General features: G+C 38.0%; 1 protein-coding gene across 1 annotated transcript in view; it reads left to right on the top strand.

Annotated features, from left to right (window-relative positions):
* Positions 1–560: 560 nt before the first annotated feature.
* Positions 561–15,196, top strand: part of THSD7B (thrombospondin type 1 domain containing 7B) — a 270,835-nt gene continuing 256,199 nt past the window's right edge. Inside the window, exon 1 of the mRNA XM_059820303.1 lies at positions 561–699. Coding sequence (XP_059676286.1) covers positions 561–699 — 139 coding nt within the window. The remainder of the gene's footprint in view (positions 700–15,196) is intronic.

Here is a 15,196-nt window from a genome sequence, read left to right as displayed (position 1 = left end):
CATGTTCACACATGGTGTGGAGCTGAAACAATTCCAGGTCTGGTATTTCAGTTGTCAGGAATCTTAAATGTAGGACATGGGGTCTGTATTCAGAGCTGAATTTTGCACCTGGAATCTGCTCTCAGCTTTGGTTTAGCCTGCCTGTAGCATGATAATATTCACGCTGAAGGTAAATTAAATAGAGAAAAGAAGGGACACATCACAGACTGTTATCAGATCCCTTGCCATTTATTTGCACTGGCAGATTTCTTCTTAAGAACCTGCTAAAAGCATTTATGATGGCTCTATTTGTAGGATGGGACTGCAGGTCCTCTGGGAGCTGGCCCTCTCCTCTCTCTGCCCCCCCGCCTTTTTTCCCCTCTCTTTCTCTCCAAGTGAAGCCTCTGTTAACAGACTTGTCCTCAATGAATCCGGCACACAGGGACTGTGAAATGCACAGTGGCCACCAGGTTACCCTTTGGCTGAGCCTGTTGCCTTGGTGTTTAAAGTCTTTCAGCAAGCTTTTTCTTTTTTTGTTAATTCTAGGACCAAAGAAGACAAGAGACTGAATTATCTGAATTATGCTTCTACAACAGAACTGGGTTTCTCCTCATTGGGCATGGCAGAGCCTGGGGAAGTCCTTCTTTTTGTTTTTTTTCTTATTGTTGCAAACAGCTGATCCGGAAGTCAGGAGAGGTCATCAGTTTGTCTGGAAAACAGGTAGGAAAAAGATATGTTGGCTTATCTACTAGATAATTCCTGCATTCGAGGATGGGGTGATTGCCCTTTCTCTATTCTGTTTTACCTCAATAATAAATTACAAAAGCCTGATAATGTCTTCTAATTTTTTTTTGTAACTGAAAAATAGGGGGGTTTAATCTCTGTTTTAAATTAGTAGTCTTCATGCCTGTTGCAGTTATGCACCAGAGTGACTCTAGAGTATAATTCTGGACTCCTTAATGCTTTTAATCCAAGAGAAAAATTTTTACTGGATCCTGATATCATCATCCTAATGTTGCTTCCTTTGAAATATTTAATCATTTTCTTTTCATGTTTGGATGAAAAGGGCACACCAGCGTCTTTCAGGATGAACTGAGCCAGAAGTTCATACTCTTGGTTGATCTATTTATAATTTCATTAGTACGTTTAGTGAATTATTTCTGTCCATCAGTCAGATTGGATACATGCGGTGTTTGAACGTTCAAAATTGGACACGCACAACGTTTGGAAACTTTTGTGAGGACACATTGATAACACTGTGATTCTTAGTGAGAGGGAGGGGGTAAATAAGAAATGGTATAATACGTATGCATAAAACTAAGCATGATGCATCGGGTGCTTCTTTTGTAGCACAACACAACAGCAAAGAATGTTCAATGAAGTGAAAAGATTGGCAAATTCGGGAAATGTTTGCTTAAAGTACTTATCAAAAATACACAACTGAACCAGGGGTTTCATTGCCCACGATCCCTTTGAGGTTTGGCCTTTTATGACTGAGCATCAGAGAGATTAAATTTGATGGAAAAATAATTTCCCCCCTTTTTTTGGAGAGGTTCTTTTCTGTTTTGGTTATTTGTTTTTTAATTGTAGTTCTGTAGAAGGTAAGAGACTGAATTAGCTGAGGGCTAGGGAGGGCTCCTGTCCTTCTGGTAGGATCTACGCAAGCTTCTCAGCCGGCTCACTGGGATGGGGGGCCGAGTGCAGGTGAAGTGTTGGTTAAGTACAATATTTCTGTATTAGAAATTTCTAATATTTCTAAAGACTTTTTCTACAATGTCTGGCGTGTAAAATGAAAAAGAGACAAACAACAACATAAACTGTCTTTCTCCAATTCACTGTTACTTGCGTGATTTTTGAACAAGCTTTGAAAGGTAGAGTTGTTTTCTTAAGACAAATTAGACCCTTCAGTGCTGTCTGTCTTCTCTTCAGTTCTGAAGTGTATTGTACTGTTGGTCTTTAGGGGTGTGCATTGGAAGTCATAAAATTAAATTTGACTTGATGATTCCAGCTGACAATAAAGAGTTACCGATGCTTCAAAGGCATCTGAGGCAGATGTATTTAGAACTAAAAAAAGGTGGTGCACAGGTTTGCGTGGACGTGGGGTACCGTGCTCTGAAAGCCCCATGTTGAGCTTGTTGTAAAGGTCTGGCTTCCAGATGCAGAAGAAAATTGTCAGTTCTTGTGACTCCCACAGTGAATTAGAAATATCTGAGCTCTAAAGAGTAATTTTAAAAACCTTAAATCCTAACAGTATTTTGGTGTGCTTTCTGTGCTTATGCAGTAGAAGTTAGAAAGCAACTTTGAGTGAAACGTTTTGCAAATGAAAATAACTTGTGAGCTTGAACCAAATTCATTGTCTTGTTCAGCAGAAAACAAGATTTTTTTTTCCTCCAGTTAAATATTTTTATAAACAAAATTTTCATTTTTTTGTTGAAAATTAGATAAAAGTTTTATCTAAACCCAAAATATTTAGTTCTAGGTTGAAATGAGTAGTATGTTCACACAAACCACTTTGTTTTGCTAAGAAGCAAATTATTATTTGTGAAGCCTCTACTTTCTCTGCAGTAGTAGTGAAGTAGCAGCATTTCTAAATCCTGAATCTCAGTCTTTTGCGGTCATCCTCGGAAATAACACAACGGGCTGAGATTTCTCTGAATAGGCTGAATAGATACTTACTTTGGAAAAATCTTGGTTAAAAGGAGCTAGGTGTATTTTGCAGTGTCAGGGCATATGTAATAAACTATTGGCTTTCTTTTGATAGTTCTGCTGCATGTGTTGCAGATTTCATTTCTGAGGCATTTGGAAGCACGTATATTGAAGTAAAATTGCAGTGACCTTGAAATTAGTTACAAAAGAGTGTAAATGGCAGTCTGCTGTCTGGATGGTGTATGTGGTTTGCTTTTGTATGCATTTTTTTACTTTGCTTGAAATGATTTTTCAGGTACGGTTAATCACAAAGGTGTATCTTTCCTTCAAAAGATTACAGGGAAATGTTTTGGGAAGAGAGGGATGGTAACTTGAATGAAGCAGGTGGATCTGAAGAGGTAGAAGGATTAATTAACATAACCTGTTGCATCAGGATATTAATAATAAAATAACTTTGGGATGTAGATAATGGATATCTTGAGCTAATGAGATCTGTGGTTTGTATAACAAAAACCCCCTCATCCCATAGTTTGAGGACTTCTCTACCCAATACAAAAAATAATAAAAATTAAATAAAAGCATAGCACTGTGAACCCAAAATTAAGGAGCTTTTAATATCAGAACTGAGCAGATCCATTCTGAAAGAAAGAAAACCTGCAGCTGTTGTCCTTTTTTTAATGAAACATTCTAATGAGAAATGAGCAATCCCTAATGGGAAAGGAGATGATCTGTTTTGTTTCTAAATCTTGAATTGTTTGTTGCAAGCATGGCAAGCTACTTACCTGCTGTAGAGAAGTTCAACTTCTTATTGTAATTTCATGCTTTCTAATTAAATAAGGCTATGCTACCGAAAGCTCTGACTTAAAGAAAATTAATTTATATGTACTAAAGTAAATTTTCCTAGCACATAGAAGTCTAGAGGTGCATCTTTAATATGGATGGGGGGAAAAAAAAAAAAGAGCATTGTATCAGCACTGAAGTTTATAAATCAGGCTTTTTTTTGAGCTAAATCCTTGGCTTTATCTAATGACTCGTACATTTTCATGCTGGGCTTGGTGGTCTTGGTATAGGTGAAAGCAGTTGTATTGAAGTCACTGCATCTACAAAAAACCTCAGGCTCTATATTTCTAAAATACAAGAACTTGGCAGTGTGAGGTAGACTATACATACTCTTCCCTCAGCTATTCAAAGGGCTATCATTTGCATTTTGCTTATTTGTGGCCTTTCTTAAAACCAATTATTTTTAGCTTTTGATATCTAGAGATGATATATTGATGTCTAAATATCTGTGCACTCTATCTTTTAGTTTCAGGACATTTCTTGTCAGATACTTACTTTGTGACCATCAGCCTAAACCTGGAAGCAATAATTATACAAATTAAATTACTCAGCAACCTCAAATAGCTGAATAATTTTCTGACACTTGCTAACTAACAAAGCAGTTTCAGTGATACAGTCTTGAGAAAATTTAATTGCATCTAAATCCTTGTAAATTAATAGTGTTTAATGCAATAGCCAATTAGCAATTTGCATATTTCACAACGTTGATTTTCTTCTACTCTTGAATGGTCCTAAAAGCGCCTCGAGTTTCTGTAATGCAAATATGTCTATGTGTTAGCAATGGCCATTCAAGCTTTTAAAACTGCATATAGAATATTGATACACACATGAATCCACAGCATGATTGTAGTTGGTTTATTTTTTGGTGAAACTCTAAAATTTAGTTCTAACGTCTAAATTAAGTCCAGAATATGTGCAACATAGGAAATATTTTGAGTGCTTTACAGGAGAGCGGGTGATAATTAGGATTACAAAATGCTGAAAATCAGCCCTTCCCAGAGACACTTGGAGCTGTTGCATGGGCAGGATGCAGTCTCACCATCACTGCTGGTGTCTTCAGCTCCTCCATAAACTACACCTCAGTAACTGTGCATGTGCTGTTTTCCCCAAAATACTAACAGAATGAAAGGGGTAAGGGACATACCCCATAAAGGTGGCTCTCAGAGCTAAAGCAGTGATGTAGCTTTTTTTTTTTTTTAATAAGGGGAATGTTTTTTGTAGGATGAAAATGTTCTGATTTTTAGGGAAATTGTTCTCTAATTGTGGTAAAATGCTATTTAACATGGAAATAATATTCTGTCTGCTATGAAAGGGAGGAAGGGGACTATCAGAAACCCAAACGTGGTGTCCCAGGGAGTTCTCCGTCTGTAATTCTCTCCAAAAAATGAATTGGGATGGCGATTTAGCCCAGCAGGGACATGCTCCCTGTTATGAATAGAAGAGCACTGAAAGTGAGATATCAGACTGGGAAATGGATTTGTAATACAGCCGATCACAGTAGAGAGATTTTTACCTGAGGAAGAATCCATTAATCTGGTGTTTGTGGGCTTCTGGGAGCTAGGTGTGGTGAGCCCTAAGTTCTCTTGCCCCAGATGAACACAAAAAAACTTTATTTCACAGTTATTACCCATATTTGAAAGTCCTTCTTAAAATAGGGTTAGTAAATGGCTTTTGATCATTAGTCTTTCTTCAGAAACAATCCGTAATGGAAAGGGTACAAAATGAACTTTACAAAGAACGACTTCTAACGTGGAAGAACCTTTGAACTACTCGTGAATGTGGGTGAGCCCGTTACGGCTAAGATGAAAAAGATCTTTTGTTCTCTGTTCTCAGATAATACTGCCATAAAATGCCCTTTCTCAAGATCTTAATTTCAGGAAGGCCAAGTGCTGGTTTGGAAGTGCCTTTGACCTTATGTCTTAGAAGACAAACTTTTGCCTGCGTACACCAAATGTTAAAAGGAGTCCAGATCTTCAAAAGACAGTAGAGCGCAAACCTACTGAGAAGAGATTCAAAGATAGCTCTGCAACAAGTGATATTTTTCCAAAAGCTCTATAAGATGAAGAATGATAATCTGTCCTAGATTAAGTATTTTCTTTGTTTGATAGGACAACAATTCATGAATGAAGTGCAAATGTCTTTTTAGTGATCTTTGCGCGGCATCTGGAAGTTTTATGATATTTCTAACTGTCTGATGCTTCCAAACTTCTTATTTTGTGGCAAATGTTCTAATTGTAGGTTATTCTTATGCTGTCTTGGTGGATGGAATTTTAAATACTTAAATTCTAAAGTAGAAATTTAGCCTTGATTTAATCAAACTTTGAATGATTCTAAGGTTCTTCCCTATACTAAGAGTTCAGGACTGCAGTGGTTCTCTTGGGTTATAGATTACAATCTTGTCATATCAACAGCAGCAACAATTAATAAATAACTTAAAAAAAACCCATTAAGTTCCATTCTAAAAATAGCCAGATTGTTGCCAAAAACTTGATGACTGAAAAGTTGCTCTAAAATGATAAGCCTTATTATTTTTACCTTTAACTTTATTCATGACTTTATTCACTTCAGCCAGACTATTCTTTAATTTACGTAACTCTTCTTTTGGTAGTTGCTCCTTATCTATTTGTGAATTAAGGATACCAAGCTATTCTGGACCCCTGTTAGTAAACAACTTCTCGTTCGACTGGTTTGTTAGATTGAAATCTTTTCTTAGCATTGCTCCTCAGAATTATATCAAATCTGAGATGAAATGTCACCCACTGAAATGTTACAATTTTAGTTAGAAGTGCCTAGTGTAAAATATCTCAGAATCGCATAGGTGGTGCTCTTTTTGAATGTTTTGTAATAAACAATTTAATTTGAAGTAGTTTAGTTGTTTTTAATCTGTTGGTATAGTTTCACTAAGTAGCCATTAAAAAAGTGATTTAAATTTTAAAAAAATAGTACTTCAGTTCTTAAATTTGTCTAAAATAATTCTTTCCAAAGACTATTTTATGGGACAATATAAATTATGCTTTTATTTCTCCAAAACTTTTTAAAAAACCCCGTAATACTTGAAGCTTTAAAGAAAGTTGTTTTGCAAAATTTCATTACCAGCAAAACTTAATATGCTGGCTGATACCAGTCACTGATATTTGAGAAGGTTTAAGGGTGGCCTCAAAGCTAATCCCATATTTCCTTAGACAGCAGTGCGATTGTTTCAGATTGCTAAATATTTGGTTTTCTCTCCTCATTATTCCTCACTCTTTTCCTATCCACATTTTCACCTTTCTCTTCCACACACCTCTGAATATTATTATGTATGGTTCTGCCACTTCACCTCACCCTCATCATTCTACTTCTGATAAGGTGTCCTCATCTGGTATTGTCCCCTCAACAGCTGAATCCAACTTGTCTTGGAGTTGTGGAGATGCGTCTGTTGCCATACTTTATAACCCTTTGCAGTGGTGGTAGAAATAATATTTAGGTGAATGAGACATTTCAAAGTCGCTGGAGACCTTGTGTCCTCAGGCAGTAAATGCTGGTGAGTTTGTCAGAGAGCCGGACAAACGTACGTGAGAAGAGCTCCATCTCACTCCTGAAGAACCTTTCCTATGGAAGGCTTTCCTGGAAGCTCATCTTCCAGCCTGGCCTGTCCTCCAGGTGCTTGACGTCTGCCGCTGTGTTGGGTAAATGTGCTGCAGCAGCCCATTGCATTCCCGCCTGGGTCCTGTCCACCATAGCTTCTGGATTTATCCTTAATCCGCAGGGCTAAAAGCTCAGCGTGTGGGACATGGCTGAAGAACCTCTCCTCCTGGCCCGGAGAACACCATCCAGTGTCAGAGACATCAGAATTGCTCCTGGAGGAGTTATGGCTTGGGAGGCATGCTCAGAGATGCAGAAATGCTTAAACTGGTGCCCTTTCTCCTTGTCTGTAAAGCCAGGTATGCTCTTATTAGCTCTGGTTTCTTGTAGGGACTTGAAGACACCAGGGAAACGTTCTTGGTGGCACTGCTTAAAGAAAGAATCGCTGGCTCCTGTATTTTTTCCTCGAAAAACGCACTACAGCAAGCAATACAGGAACCATTAGAGTATCAGTCAAATTAAAAAGTCAAGCAAACGAGGAACTGAAAAGACGCTGAAATCTATGTTAAAATTACCACTTTATATGCTTGGAGAAAATAGGCAGGGTACTAGCTCCTCAGCAGAGACGAGCGCTGTGCAGCAGTAGGGCTGTAGACTGGCAGCGGTGCTTGCTGAGTTCAGATGTAAGCTTTTACAGCATGTGCCTGGTAATTTTGTTATTGTTGGGCTTGCAAAACTATTTCAATAGTTCTTTTACAGGAAGACTACATGCTTTAACAAATATCTTTGTCTAACCGACATCAAATGTTCAGTAGGTGGTGGTTTAAACTAGATTACACAGGAGATTCACACTAATCTTTTAATGTCCCTCTTCCCTTCCTGAGAATAATAGTTTTTGAGAATAAGGTGCTTTTTTCTGGTTTTTGTTGGTGTTGGGAAAAGTATAAGTTTGGCGTCTTATCCTTTTCTTTCCTCAGTAGTTACTATGGGAACAGAGCTGCGGGTCACAGGGGAAAATCTGCAAAAGTGGTTTCTTTTAAGTTGTTCATTTAAAAAAAAAAAGAAAAAGATAGCTTATTATTGGAATTGCGGTACTTTTCATTCAACTTTGTTGGATTGTATTGTTGTACATATTTCACTCACAAAAGAAGCACAGTGAGTGGCAAGAAAAACAGATGGGGATGTTTCTGTACTTTTTCCTTGGGGTTAATATTTTTTTAATTGAATGCAGCTGTTGGAAAGATTTCTGTTGTTACGTATAGGCGGAGCATTAAAAATGGATGATCATATTTTCAGCCTATTTCAGCGGAGTACTACATTTAATTATTTTGCTGCCCCTGTTCAGAACCCTGCAGGTTTTTTTTTAATAATTATATCTTAAGTTAGTTAGAATAAGAGTTTCACTTCGCCACTTAATTGAACTTAATTTCAGTATATAGGGGTATTCACTTCCTCATTCAGCTCTTGTGTAGAACAGAATTATTGTGGATGAAAATACACAAAATTGTATTAGAAATCCCTAAGATGCATATTGTTGTTCTCAGTATGCAGATAATATAGCTGACTCTTTCTAGGGACACGAGTTTTGGGTAGTCTGCCCACTGATACCCGTATTTCCCTAGATTTTTTTTTTTGTCCTGGTATGTATGGGAATAGTCCAGCTGTATTCCACTTAATCTTTTTTCTTTTTTTTTTTTTTTTTTAAAAAAAAGGTAAAAACCAGGAACATAAAATGAAGAAGTTGGAAGGGATGGGAGATACTTCATGGTAATCCAGATTATTGACATGGTTTATTTTAATCAAACCTCAGCTAGTTGATATATTACGTGGGTGTTTCATTATATCTAGCAGTTTCGAGTAGATGAGCTTCAGTTTGCATGGAGAATTCTGCTGAGATCAATAGGAGTGTGGTGTGTGAATCCAGAGGCAGTATCTGGTCCTTACTGTTGCCTGGTGTCTACTGCTTTGTAGACTTCTGCAGTTCCTTCTTCTAGAGACCTTTTAAAGTTTATGGTTAAATGTATCTCCATGTCATACTTGCCTATAACAGCGATTTAGGATTATAGAGCTAAATTTGGGAAAGCGTGTTAAAACCTCATTATAGCAGCTCTAAATATATTGATTCTATATGCTGGGGGATGAGTTGTAGACAGTTGCTGAAGTATATCCAGCTTTTGTGTGGCATGTCCTGGAAGGCTAGCCATGAAAAATCACTTTTCAAATGAGAACTTAATAAAAACTTTCCTGCTCTGAACGCTAAGCCCTACTCCCTGTGCGATTAGCGGTTTCATTTCTTTCTCAGCAGTTGGGTAATGATTATGGCTCCAGATGCTGCAGGAGTGATAAAGAGAGTGATTAATTTCCCTTGAAAGGGCATATGTTCAAAGAGGAGCCAGCCCAACGCCTCGAACGCAGAGCCCACGTCGCTGCCGTGCCGCAGCTTGCATGCCTTGGTACCCAGCTGGTCCCGGGGAAAGTACCAGTAAACCCACGTTATTTATCTTAAGGCAATATATTTGCTGCTTGGTTTTGCCCATTCGTTGATTTATATATTTCCCCCCCCCCCCCACTGTATTCTACAGCATCTGGTTTTAAAAGCTCTTTGTGTCTCTTTATAAAGCAGTGCTGTCAAACTTTCAGCAGAAGACTTTGAGAAGGGGCTGATACTTGGCACAGCCCAAGTAACTGCGGACAAGTTCAGGGTTATGTTTATACCCTATACAGAATGGAGCGGTAATGAAAGGATTTGTATTCCCTGGCATAGTCAACAGCAACTTTAAAAGTGTTCCTACGCTTTATTTGCAATCATAGTTCACACCATATGACTTGCTGAAAAATCCCGACATTTAAAGTATTACGTTTTCAATATACTTAAAAAATTAAACGTGTAACATAGGTGCTTTAGTAAGTCTTTATTGGGACCTTACTGACCTACTGAATAGGTCAAGAGAAGTATGAAACATGGCTGGTGGTGCCAGCCACGTGACTGAATACAGGGCTAGGGGATATCTGGTGTTTATTGTGTTATCATCCGAACTTTTTCACTGTTTGGTGTCCTCTGGGGTTTATTCTATCACCTCTGAGATCCAAAGACCTTCAAATATCAATAGTTTAAAAATATCCACCATGTGTGAGGCATGTTTTGCTTCTCTACAGTATGACATTTGTAACCATAAATTTCACAAGGTTGAAGCTGCCGAAGACAAAAATAAATTCAGTACTCATGACATCTTTGAGATCTTTTGACCCGTTAGTTAAATTGATTTATATCACCCAGTTGCTTTTAAGCAAAATAAGCACTTTTCTTTTAGCTTTTGAAAACCTTCACAGTGGCGACACTGGATATAGAAAAATTATTTCTGCACATTTGTTAAATTCTGATGTGTATTAGCTGCATAGCTTTGAAGCAGCTGCCTGGATGGAGTACAGAATTGGAGTTTTTACAGACAAGGACTAAAAGGAGGCTGTAACGATAAAACACCAGGAACTCTTCAGAAGTTCTTTTATTAAATATGGAGCACATAAGGTAGCGCTTGCGTAAAGTTTTTATTGTCATTCCCTCAATATTCTGGCTTGTATTAATGCAGTAATGCTGTATTCAAGTGGAAGTTAAAATGAATTTCAATAAACTGTTTGCAGCTCTGTGTGTTAAATGTGTATGCTGTATGACTAGAATAAGTAACTTATCTAAGCTTTTAGTATTTTCAGTTAAACTAATTCAGTACATCTATTTTTAACTGGCATTAAATATTTCATAACAACATATAAGTATAGTTGTACCTTGATTTAAACCATTTTTAATGTGAAAATTTGTGATTCTGCAGATGTGTACTCCTGAATTTAGCTTTATTCACTGTCAGTGGCGAGCGGCGAGCTCGTTACGTCTGAAGTTGTGTCGGTGCCTAACAGGTAGCCGACATGGATTCGTTCTGAAGTTGTAGAAATCCGATAATGAGGGGTTATCCAAACTTTAACTGTCAATGAGCACAGTTTTCTCTTAAGGAAATATCAATCCTCTGTCTTCTGCATTTCTTTGCAAAGTGCCAAGAAAACCTTATTTTTAGAATTGGCTCCGAACATGAAGAAGCGTGCAAAATAAATCCCAAACAAAACAAGCAAGTGTATCCTTGTATGCGTATCACTGAGATGAAAGTGTGTCTGAGTGTTCAATATGTCGCTTACATGTTAGTGTCTATGTGTGTGTATGTTTATGCATTATTATTTGTGTGTATTTATATGTCAACCGTGTTGTGTTGCCATCTAGCCAAGGACACGGGTGTAGTGGCAGAAATAGAAACGTAGCTGCAACGTTTTGAAGGCTGGGAGAAGGATCAAATGAGAGACAGGCAAGTCAGAGTAAACGATGACAGTAATGTTATTGTGCCCTAAGGGTCTTGCAAAGTACAGTACTTAAAACCCAATTTTTGCTTTGTAGATAAGTGAGCATGTCTCAGTTAAGTCAATATACGTGTGCAATAGATGATAAAGCTTGGTATTACACACCTTCTTTGATATTTTTCATACTTACTGCTTTAAAGGTAACATTATATTTATGTTCGGAACACTCTAAAGTACTTTATGCTTTTTGTTACAGCTTTCAAACATGTTGCTTGGTTTAGTAATGGGAGCTCAGGCAGCCCGAAATTTTCACTCTCATGTTAGGTATTTATTGATGGCTAATTGACTACTGACCTTTGCTAGGACTCTCTTCAGAAAAGCAGGGAGTGACACCAGGAGATAACAAATCAAATAAATTGAAAAGCAGGTGAGAAAATGTAATTCTGTGCAGTTACATTTAAATATTGAAGGCTGCTTTTTGAATAAAACCAAAGGTGAAAAACAAACAAAAAAAATCCCTGCTTTGCCTATAGATATTTTAAAATTTTAATGTACTCTGATATGAGGGGGGGAAGAAAAAAGTTGTACTTATCCATCTTCTTCACTGTGGTTTGCTTGTCCTTGATTGATTTTTTTAAATAGATGAGCCAGCTTTCAAAGTCCTCAAAATGATTTAATTATTACAGCACACAGGGCCCCAAATCAGATTTAAGGTATTTTGATACAGTCTATGGAATAAACTGGTGAACAGATGCAGAGGATGGAAGGTTGCTGGTACTCAAGACTATTAGATGATTCTGCAGGCAGAAGATTCCCCATAGACCTTAACTGAAAGGTCAGGAGCTAACCTTAGTATGTGCCGTTTAATACAATATCGTTGGGATAAATATATTGTAACTATGTGTGTCTTAGTGTATCAGGAGCTAAAGAAATGGTAAATTCACAGTGTTCTGAATATATTACTGAATAAAGCTATGCAGCATTCGATAAAGCAATTACAGAAAAAGCATTACAGTCAACTTCAATTCCAATATTAGCAGTAATAATCAATCATTTTCAATCCAAGGGATGGTCTAATCGCTTTTTGTTGCTGCTTTGAAAGGTTACATTACTCAGTTATCTTGCAACTGAGCAACCTTTTCATGTTTGCTTCATGTAGGATTTTGTAAATATTCTTTCTTTTAATCTCAGTATTTTGATATTGGCTATCTTGTGAGAGTTTAAAAATTTCCCTAACCTTTTCTCCTCCCATAATCACTTCTTACAGTTCTTAAACTTTTTTGGAGTAGAAGACCTAATTGTCACAAGCAACAGATGAATTTCTTTAATCTGCTTATCTTTGCAAAATCTCCTTTTTGCTCCTTGTGCTGGTGTTGCCATTTTTCTTCGTGGTGGAATAAGCATCCTATATAAGTAATCTCATTCAGCTTCATCCAGCGCTTGTTCCTGTGCAGGTCAAGGACTTTTCTTCCTTTGGCACACTTCAGATTGTGAGTCTGACCTTCCAACAGAGTCTGTTCTTCAGTCTAATCCCCGTGACCGACAGTGGTTTCTCTCCTCTCTCCTCTGCTTTATCCTCAGCTGTGTGGGCAGCACACTGCAGGCTCTGTTACAGACCACTGCTGGTGGATATTAATTGATACGAGCTGGGTAAACCTATTTAATTCCTTCCTTAATCAGGTAATTTGGGAAATGGTTAAGGACAATTGTATTATCACCATTGGGACAGTATTAGTAAGTTGATACTCTAACGAAGACAGACGCATGAGAAAATGGGAAAAAGATTATTTCCATCAAGGTTTCTTCCTGCTTCACCTCTCAGGGACAACAGGTAGACTGGGTGGTTGACTGATAAAGTGACAGACTTGATTCAGCTTTTTTTCTAAAAGTATAAGTTTTATAGAGCCTGATTTTTTTTTTTTCTTGTTTTTTTTTTTTTGTCCCCCAGAAGCCTAGATACTTTGTGAAAGATTCTTGTTTTCAGGTCTTCTGGAACCGATTCTACCAATCCTTTCCACTTGTGGACAGTGCCATTTAGACAATATTAATCACAATGCAAAATACTGACTTTTAAGCAAAAGGATATCTCCTTTTCTTAGACATGAACCTGGCTAACAGTTAGTTGAATTATTGTATCCTGGATGATGCCTGATGGTCCATAAATTTACTTCCTCCATTGACTAGTAAAATCAGCATATTTTGCATGAATGAGAACTAAAAGGTCCATAGCATTTTAGGTTTTTTTCCATGTAAATAGCAATTGAAGCAGCTGGGAAATTTTAGCTTAAGAATAAATTATTAGAGATTTGTTTCTTTTTATGTCTTTGGTAGTGGTGTAAGTGTTTGTTCATGTATTGCTGATGGATTTGTAAAAATTTTCTTTTAATCCTAAACAGTTTTATTATGCCTGGCCTGAATATACATTTTACTGCCCATAACTGTCCTGCTGTCCTATGGATGCATACACGTATTCTGGTCAGCTTGTCTTCAGGTAGCTATTAACATGTGGAGGATCCATACATCTGAATGAATTTCTGTTGCGGTGTTTTTTATTTTTACTCTTCATCAACATAAATCTATTCAGTCTGACTTCTGTTGTCTGTATGCACTGACAGCTGCACGGAGGTGGCATAGGATGCTAGATGAAATTGCTGATTGTTAATGTCATGCATTATTCTAGGCTTGCTTTTTTTTTTTAACTAGGTTGGTAAATGCCATATGTAAAATTTCATAACGTTCTCATAAAACCCTTTTAGTATCTCTCTGGAGACTCTATTGATAAACTTTCCCTTAAGCATACATACAAATTAAATGTGAGAACCTGAGGCTAAAAGAAATTGCTCCAAGGCAATGATTCACAAGGATGAAAAATCAATAAGAGTTTCATTAAGGAAGGAAAGAAAGTTTAGACAGGCTCTTTGCTTTGCTTTCCTATAGAAAGTAGAGGGAGAAGCCATTGATCATTGCATTCAGCTTTATTCTTCGAAATAGGAGTCATGATGTTGATGCAGGTATTTTGAAGCATGAATGTGGCTGGGTGAAAGAACCTGGTGTCTGTGATCTCTTTGACTGTATCCTCAGTCTCTCTTTCCAAATTCTCCTCCTTCGGCTCTTCCTTTTCATCTGTGTGAGCAGCACCTGCTCTAAGTGGAATTACCCTCCGGAGAAGCTGCCTCGGTTGATAACTCGACACTTGTTTAAGCAGGTGTATTTATGCAGGAGGTTACAGCGTGGACTTGCAGAACTGCTGCCAAAGGGAGCTGTGTCTCCCCTGGGTAGAGGTTTCCACCCATAGCTCCACTCCTCAGCGGGTCAGGTTGGGTGACCGTGCTGGACGAGTCGATTCAGATAGCTGATGTGATGGAACCTGTATTTTTTCTATATATTTTTAAGGGTTTTCCGTTGAATGAGCTGTCTGAGAAGTGACCCGCCCTGCAGCAGATGCGGTGGGGATGAGCAGTGGGAGGGCAGGAGGACGCTGCGGGGTGGGCAGGGGAAGGAGGATGAGAGCAGCCCACGGGTGGGAGCTGCGTGGGTGAGCGTGCACGCAGACGCTGACATGGGCACCCGCTCGGTCTGTGCGTAGGAGCTCCTCTGCTGGGAAGATTGTGTTTGTGGAAGCTGGACTTCTATGGCAACTGTATTTCCCTGTCATAACTCTCAATATTTTTTTAGTTTTGCTATTAAAACTTGGTGATGACACATGTTAACAATCTTACAGTGACATTCGGCAGTTACACATCTGTTTGTTTTCATTAAATACTGTTTTTTGAAAAGTTTCAGCGGCGATCCGATTAAAACGCACTTAGGATGGAAAACCTGGCAGAGG

Source organism: Gavia stellata, chromosome 8 (assembly GCF_030936135.1).
Source record: "Gavia stellata isolate bGavSte3 chromosome 8, bGavSte3.hap2, whole genome shotgun sequence".
NCBI classification, from domain to species: domain Eukaryota; kingdom Metazoa; phylum Chordata; class Aves; order Gaviiformes; family Gaviidae; genus Gavia; species Gavia stellata.
The sequence above is the reverse complement of the archived record's forward strand: the minus strand, read 5'-3'. Positions and strand labels throughout refer to the sequence as shown.